This window comes from Humulus lupulus, chromosome 6 (assembly GCF_963169125.1).
Source record: "Humulus lupulus chromosome 6, drHumLupu1.1, whole genome shotgun sequence".
NCBI lineage: Eukaryota > Viridiplantae > Streptophyta > Magnoliopsida > Rosales > Cannabaceae > Humulus > Humulus lupulus.
Window position 1 is genome coordinate 172302436 of NC_084798.1, and position 9561 is coordinate 172311996.

The 9561-nt window shown below is 31.5% G+C and overlaps 1 protein-coding gene across 1 annotated transcript; it reads left to right on the forward strand.

Annotated features, from left to right (window-relative positions):
- Positions 1–7184: 7184 nt before the first annotated feature.
- Positions 7185–8119, forward strand: LOC133782719 (uncharacterized). Its single transcript, XM_062222080.1, has 2 exons — positions 7185–7480; positions 7608–8119. Exons 1-2 carry the CDS (start codon positions 7324–7326, stop codon positions 7868–7870), a joined length of 420 nt encoding a protein of 139 aa, XP_062078064.1. The 5' UTR covers positions 7185–7323; the 3' UTR covers positions 7871–8119.
- Positions 8120–9561: the final 1442 nt, after the last annotated feature.

Here is a 9561-nt window from a genome sequence, read left to right on the forward strand (position 1 = left end):
CAATAAGCCCAACATTATCCATTGCACATCCCTGCGCTGGAGAAGCCGGGACCACGAATTTGGCACGTTTCGTCTTCCCGGACCCAGTATAAGGTGTTGTCAGGGGTGCGAATAAGGAGGATGTTTCCAAGTCTAAGAATGGACAGGGACGATAATGGATGAACCCAGGCTCTGGTAAATGGACCGGGACGTTGATGAATGAACCCGGGCTGGGCATCCGAGTTGGGTATGATAAATTGTCCCCGACACTGACATCGCCCCGAGAAACACGGAGTTTTGTCTCCTCAACTAACCTGCAGAAGATGATGCATACGGAATGTATGCCGTTATTCAGAACAATACTGCCACTACTCTGACAGATCTTTTCCCCCGGATCTCTTTAGAAGCCCACGTGAACCAGATTGAAGTTGCGTACTCTTGCAGTCGTACATCGTGGTTATGCTCGAGCCGGCCCAATGGGCCCTGATTAGTGTATTTTATTTGATAGAACCCTTTGTATTAAGCCTCTGTTAGTGAGCCAATCCTAATTACATCCATATTGGGCCTGGATTAGTCCGGACCAAGTTCAGTGCATCCAACTGCCAATAAATAGGGCCAGTTGTGCACTGTAGAAAAGATCCGAATTTTCTCTTGTAAGCAATTACTCTACTCAAACTTGCAGAAAACTCCATTGTCAAAAGCTATCTAAGCTCTAATACAACTGACTCGTGGACTAATGCTCATTAACGCCCCAACCACGTAAAAACCTTGCTTGCATATTCTAAATCCTTTCTTTTAAGCTCTCTTGTCTTTTATAATTCTAGTTTCCGAAAAACTCGATAAACACTAATAAAATTAATTTTACCAAATGATATTTGAATATATACTAATCCAATTATGCAAAATAAATAATCGTGCCCTAGATTTTATTTTGCCTTTTTAAATAGAATACCATTTTATTTAATAAAATAATTTTATTAAATAAGAAAATAAAAAACTTTAAATTCTTTTTATCATCTTAACTAATTAAGACTAAATTAATTATATGAGTTATCAAATAAAAACATATAATCAATCCTAAGCATGTTTCTAAAAAAAATGCATGCTTAATATGTACTATGTGGGTAATATGTATGGCATGTTATTATGCATGATAAAGTATTAAACAATTTAATCATGTCCAAGCAAATAAATAAATAAATGTGGGTTGGGTGTTTTGGGTATTTCTAGAAAATTACAACACTTGCAAAAAAATACACAAAAATAATTAAACTAACTAAGACCTAATAAAGAGCAACTCCTTTGATCTTGGACCTTCTCTTTTAGTCTTTCGGCCATTACCATTTTAATTAACCATTATGAGTTAAATAACATTTTAATTATTTTAAACACATTTAAAATAATCAAACTTTGGGTTTTAATACCCAACAAGTTGTTGAGGTCCAATTGGAATTTGACTCACCACAATTAACTGAAAATTTATAATTAAAACACTTTTAATTATATTGGGCTTAAAAGATGCCCAAATAGATAATTACACATCCATTAGGGTTTGCAAGACACAAACTCTAATGGGTGTGTCAATGGTGGTCGCCGACTGGCAGGGGTGCGACTGGAGGTGTGCTGGGGCGCTGGGCTGCAGGGGTGCAGGTGCAGGGTAGCCGCGAACACATGTAGGGGCGCTGGACGTAGGCATAGGGGCGCTGGTCGCAGGCGCAGAGGAGCACTTGACGTATGCGCAGAGGCGCTGAGGCGCGCAAGGGTGCACATGGCTGCAGGGGCAGCAGCTCAGCCTCGGGGTTTGTGCTCAAGGCTCGGGCCATTGCAGAATTTTTTTTTAGAATTAAAAAAATAAATTACAAAGTTCCTATGCCCCAAAATGGCTTACAATTTTTGTATATCTAGAAAAAATTAAGAATTTTTCCTAACCCAAAAACACCATGAAAACCAACCCTTAAGAACATAAACGATTCATACACAAACATCCATCCATTCATATATTACACATAATATAAAAATGCATATAACACCCACATAGTAATTAACATATGCAAGGATTAAAGATAACTCTGGTACCAATTATTAGGAACGGTTCCTAGTGCGCAGCAGAAGTTGCGGTAATGGTATACAACAAAAAATTTCATATAAATAATTTTAAATGAGGATCTTTTAATATGCAATATGTTAATCAATATATATAATATGTATATGAAAAATAATACGAAATGATTTACCTATTGTAATCTATCAAGAATCCTTGAATCTTTTCGTATGTATTTTGATCTTGATCCTTGCTTGAGTACTCACACCTTGATCTTCCAAGATGTTCTCTACACCTCAAGATGTGGGTGGGCACATAGAGAACAATGATCAATTTTTGTGAATCAAAAGTATTCTCAATACATGATACTTTTGATTATAGCCTAGAGAGAAAAGGTTATTGCATTGTAAAAAAAGATGATAATTTTTCTTATCTGTAAAAAACTTGTCAAGACTTGTTGTTTCTATTTTCTATCATATAGAATATGTAGGCATTATTACCATAATAATAAAATCAATCATCTTTTATAATAATAATAATAATAATAATGATAATAGACAAAATTCTAACAATCCATTTTAAAACCCCTTTTAAAATGTTTTATTAATTAATTAAAAATAAAAATAAAAAAACCAATATCTGATAACATTAGATGCACCACACGCATATAGCAGTCCAAGCCCTATGCGTTTGGCCTATCCCTGAAAATTGAGATTTAAATTTTTTTCATGTGTTTTTATTTTAATTAATTAATAATTAGACATCCAAATAATGTATCATCTTTTTGAGGAAAAAGATAACAACTTAAATTTAAAAATTCAAAATTTGAATTTCCATTATCATCTTATTATTAATTAAATAAATATAATAATCAAAACCAATTTTGTCTATCCATATTTATTTATTCACACTTAAATAAAATAATTGATTATAAGATTTACTCTATTTCCACACAATTTCGAAAATGGCACAAATACAATAATAAATTGTTCAACTTCAATTATCACATAACTGCACATTTATTTCGAAGAATAAATATTTTCTCAAATAGTCCATTCACAGTTTAACCATTGTATCAACTCTTACCTTGATTAGTGTTGATAGAGCCGTCCCGGGGACCTATGGACCAATAATTCCAAGCTCCAATAAATAAAAGATTATTATCAAAGCTCTTTGATTCAATAATCATATTTATTAATCTCATGATTATTCCACTATAAATATGAGACTAAACTCTTGAGAATTAAAGACATATATTTACTGAGTATTTTATTGTAACCATAAAGTTTCCATTGATATAATCATTACATACAAATTAATCATCTATTTATGATTCATAATTAAGTAGGAATAAAATTATTATTTTACCCTTTTAATTATATCTTGATTCCTAATGTATCATTGACTTTACTAGTGAAGGTTAATTCATAATCTAATTATGAATTTGACGTTAATAACATTTTCAGTTCCGAAAGTCAACCCAATAGGAATCCATCATTCAATCTATAAGAAGGTATAGATTCCATATCTGTTAAGCTATGTCCCCAGTCATATACATCATTGAGTCCCCAAAACAATAATTCTTAGCCTGATCATTCTGACAAACCGTAACGCATGAATCAAAGGATCAAGTGACATATATAGGAATTCATAGTAACTTTAGGATTATGACCAGTTTGTATATGATCATCAGATGATGTGTTTTATAATACTATGAAATGGTACTTTAACAAGTATTATTAAATCACATCTGGTCCAGTTCTACATACTCTCAGCATGCAAAGTATCTCCACTAAAGTGTCCTACTACACAGTAACCTGGATCTAGGTCACATGTATTCATAATACTAGTGGACCGTACTAGCAGTAATTAATCTAAAGATTACATAATTTTATTTTACTACGAACTATTTACGTTCATTATCTCAATCTTGCTCCTCTCATACCAATATGAGATTGAAACCACATAGATGAACTTGGGAATTTTTTGATATTTACTTAATATTATTAGCAATAATATAGTACATAAGCTACATATATACAGTCATTCAATTCATTTATTTATTTCATTAAAATCATTGTCTACTACAATTGCTTTAAGGGCACAATTCCCAATATGTTTGGCCATCGTGTTGAAAGTGGGGCCGGTCGGCAAGCGCGTGTAACGCAATCCGTAAAGGCGAGTTCAGATTGAGGGTGCAATCCCCACTCGCTCGGCTGGGTTGTTTGGCAAGGCTGTTTTTCTTGGGCCGTGTAAATTATTCGTGTGATTGGAATGTATATACTTGTAAATTGTGAATCGTGTTTACGATTTATATGATTGGGATGAATGCACTTATTGTTTCTGAAGCATGTGTTTATTCCTTATGAATAATTGGATTGTTATTATGCCTTGTAGGGGTTTTCTTGTTGGGCCTCGGCTCACATGTTCTCTCTGGTACAGGTAAGGGCAAGATAACGGGTAACCAACCATGAGTTAGAGAGCTTTGGAGCAGCGCGTACATATTCGGCCGCCACGATCAAGTTATTTTGAGGGACTTAGGTTACAAATCTGATTTTTCCGCTTAGGCCGTCTACATTTGTAACTTTGATTGCAACTACTTTTTGTTTAAAACTCATTTCAGGAACCCATGTAAATATTTAAAGTTTCAATAAAAGTTTATATGTTTAACCAAAAACTTTGGAAAGTAAACCTATGATTAGTTTCAATTACACTTTTGAGTTCAAATAATTCGCTTAATAAGTTAACTACTATTTTAAACACACAGTGTAACGGTCTTTAATTAGATCCCTTTCTCTTATCATTATTCCCTTGTTCTCCTCTTTTTTTGAACCATTGTTTAATGTGAACTATTTCTTAATAAAGATTTGCATTTGTTTAATTAATGACCCCTTCATTTTTAATCTTTATGTTCTCTCTCATAACTAATAATTGGTCTAAAAAAAAGTAGCTAGGCAACTATCATATTTGATCAGCAATCTTAAGCCATAATTTATTAATACAAGTGATAATAATAATAATTACATAGGAATATTTACAGCTACATGTGGTAGGTTGTACTATATGGGATAATTTTGAGTGCATGATATTTAATAAAGGTCCAACCAGGGAAGGGAACCCCATTGGCCGAACGTCATTTTCGTAGCCTCAACTAGATCTGACCCTAATAAAGAACTCAAAATTTTCTGGCTGGGACCGCCTTGATCTTGTCCTTCCTTAATGAGACTTTCGCTACCTTTGTTCAACTAAAATACATTAATAATAATAATTGAACACCCAAACAAAAAACAACAAATGACGACATGTTTCACGCTTAAAACTGTGCATGTCACTCATTTGGTTCTAAATTACTTTTGGAATAACAAAGAGGTGTTGTGAAAATATAACTTAAATCTCTTTTAGAGGAATTGTTGTCATCTTTCATTCACTCGTTCTTATCTATATGGTTTCTTCAAGTATTAATTTTAATATGTCTACTCCTTGGAGCTAGAATCCTAAGAGTAATTCGTAAAAATATATTTTTTTTTTATAAAAAAATTATCTCTAGACAAGATATTGAGTTTGTGTAGAAATTTTACAAAAGATTATACACTAAAAAAACACTATTTTCACAAACAATTCTAAATTATAATCGATTATAATATAAATAGAGTAGTCTATATTCACGTAAAATGTATAAATATTCTTATATCTTGTTTCGACATGGGATGTAAATCCCAAAGAACTTATTTATAAAGATGAGATTACTAATAAAATCACGTTAAACCATTATTTTTCACATCTGGAAACAGGTCCCAAAAACATACCGGTTCGGAATTTTAACATATTGTATGCCAATAAGTGTTGTTGGAGACTATATAATTATTGGATAATTTTATTGTACATTTACTAAAACAACAATATTAGTATTTTGTTTTTGGTAATTATATATTTATAATTCTAAATTTTTTATATGACAATATATATTGTAATTATTTAGAATATTGTGTAAATTTTATAGAAATTTAAAATAACTTATTGAACAAAAAAGAAATTTAAATAATCTGTTTGACACGCATATAAAAATAATAAGCACATATTTAATAAGTTACTTAAATTTTATTTTTGGCACAATAAAAATTTTCAAAAATCTGCATGATAAATTAAATAACTATAATATATAATGTTATGTAAAAAATTAAGATTATAACTTTCTATGTGAATGCACGAGTACTACCATTATGTTTTAGTGGATGTATGGTACTCATTCCCTATAATTATATAATTTATACAAATATTTTTTTAGGAAAAAAATCTGATACTAAACAATCAATAAACTTAAACAAAGAAAAGACATATCAGCAAATTTTAAATTCCAAAATATATTTGGTTAGACAATGAGCTAGATCTAGGCTAAAAACACATTTAGAGGAATGTATTTTGTTTGAGGAAAAAACAAGAGGAAATACGTTTCGTTTTTCTGGTGGTACGTGTTGTTCGGTTTTATTATGCCAATTACAATTGTGGATATGCATGGAGAGGGTTTTGACACGTAATACAACTCTAATGATATGTGTATGAAATGTAGTACATTAAACCCAAACTCCATCAATGATATTATTTTTAAGAGCCTTTTAATGATTTTTTTTCCCTCTTTCTTGTACCAAATCCAATCAAATTGAAGTTGGCTGAGGGTCCTTCTATAGTCCCCATTCGAAAATAAAGTAAAAAAATACACACACACACATTAAACATTATTGTGTTTTTCTTTCTTTCCAACTATAGGATGTTCGGTTATGCTTCTAGATTCATGAACGGACCTCATCACCGGAGAGTCAACTGCACGCGCCGCCGTATCATCCTCTTAAAAGGATCTAGAAGAATGAAAAAGAAAATGACTTCACTCCCCCAAAGTTAAAAAAAATATCTCTTTTGGTAAAAATCTAAAAAAGTAGGCAAGTTAAACAGTTACTTTCGCATGAACCAAACACTTTCCTATGCTGACACATATGATGAAATACATTAACAAATATATACTTGTCAATAAAAAAGAACCCACCAATCATCTTCAATCTTTTTCACATAAAAAAATATACACACAAAAATATTAAACTAAGCCATGTGGGTCGTATATATAATATTTTATATTTTTATATATATATATATAGTCCATTCCGTTACAATTGAAACCCCAAAAATAACTAAACTATTTAACCTAAATGCAAACTATTTGAATATTCTATTTCCCTTCTTCTTCTTCTTCTCGTGTTCTTTTCCTATTTCTTTCTGGTTTTTTGATAAGACAAAAATAAAAATAAAAAACGATGTCTTCAATACTGGGCTCACAAGGAGTGGTGTTGGCCACGGCCATGGCGGTCTCCGGCACTGTGATTCTCCTCGCTCTTCGTCTCCAGAAAGCTTTGCCCACAACCCAATTCTCAGTTGGTCAAACGCAAATTCTGCGATCATGTATTTCTTCTGGTATGTTACAAAAACACCCAAAAAATAACGAAAACAAAATGAAATCTTTGGTCTTGGGAGAATTTTATAATGTGAAAATAGGCAATTTTGTAAACGAATTCTTAATTTTCCTTGGTGGGTTTTGCAGAAGAGAACAAGAAAAAGAGGAATCATAAGCAAAATAGGGTCCACTTTGCAGAGGATGTGGTTGATCCTAGGGGTAGTGGTGACGAGTTCAGAAGACAGCACAGTGTGATTTACAATTCTCTCAATTCAAAAACTTCTTCTTCTTCTCTCAAGTTGAAGAAAATTAATGGTGAAAAGTATAAAGGAATGCCTGCTAACAGAGCAGCTTTATACAATGGAATTCTTAGAGATCGAGTGGTTCATCGTGTGGCTTACTCTTTTTGATTCATTTGCTTTCAATTTGATTTTTTTTCTCTGTACAAATTATGTAAAAAGAACAAGAATCTTTCTTTTCTTCTCATTTTCATTTATTTTCTTTTTGGAAAGTACCATAGGGGATTATTTGGCCCATGGTTTTCTCTAGTTCTTGTACACATTTAATATGTTCTTGGAGATTGTTCTTCTAACCCCCTCAAAAAAAGTAGAGGTACAAATTAGTATTGTTAGTTCAATGTGAATCTTCTTTGGCTTTGAGAGTGTGTTTTATTCCTTCTCTTCATATTTTTTTTGGGTTAAAAGCCTAAAACTATATGTGTATAAACATTAATGTTCTTCATTTTATTTTATTTTATTTCTGAAAGAGTTAATGCTCTTCATTTTATTTATTTATGTTAATCCTCTTCAGATGTAATAAGAAAAAGCCTGATCAAACTTGCAGAAAAAAAATGATGACAGCAAAATCTGGCCAATCTTTGTTACACCAAATAATTGATCAGGTCTTTTTTCAATTTCCCCAAACTTAAAACAGGTCATTTCATTAACTATATTCCTTTTTTGGGAATAATCTTTTCTTTTTTTTTCTTATTTGTACTCTTCTATTTCTCTTGTTTGCTTTTACTTTGTTTCATCAAATTGAAAAAGTTTAGCTATTAGAAATAAAGAAACTATTGAAGTTTGGAAATTCAAGAAAGATGAGATGACCCTCGAGTCTCTTTCAAGTTTTCTCATGATTCTTCTTTGTTTGTTTCTGAGCACTTATTTTTTCCAACTTTGATTCTGTGTTTCACATTTGTTAATTCATGGATAGATATCTACAACCTTCTAATTTATTCCATCATACTAGTTTGGATCCATATAAAAAATAACTTGTTTCATAGGTTAATTTCTATGTTGTGGAACATAATCACAAAATAATAACAAGTAATATAATATATGCTCTTCATGATATATATATGGGGTACTATATATGTGTTTCTTTTGACAAATAAAAGCTTGTCACATGTAAATGTATGCTAGTTCTCACACAAAGTGTGAACACAGGCACGTTCTTGGATGCTTCCTTTGTCAACCGAATATTCAACCATAGCCTCTACTTTAGAGCCACACATTGTCACATTTATTGTAATAAAATAATAATAAAAAATAGGGGGGACTACAAACAAAATAAATAAAATCATGTACAGAAGACATGCCAACTTTGATCAACATTTATAGAATACTCAAAATTATTGACCCAAATAAGTATGCATAAAGCTTGGTCAAGCTGAGCCTGGACTTAATGGAGGCAACTATGAAGTATTGACTAAGATATAATCAACTCTACTATTACTACTACATAATCAACTCTACTATTACTACTACATAACTTTTATCTTCTTCTTATCCATTTTTTCTATAGATGAAAGATATCACACAGATAATGTCATTTTAAATATTTATAAGGCACCGGTGTTCAATACCACCACATGTGTGGTTGAATTTAAATTCAAGTCTCACTTATATATAATTTAATATAGCATTGTTATCAAGCACCATATAGTGTGTCCTTCAAGTAACATCTTATCTTAGAGCATCTTTAATAGTGTCAATTTCTTAATACATTACTAAAATATAACACACATCAAACTTTAATCATGTATTAAAAATTGTGTCAAATTTGACACAAAATATAGCATAAACTAAATTTGGACTACCCA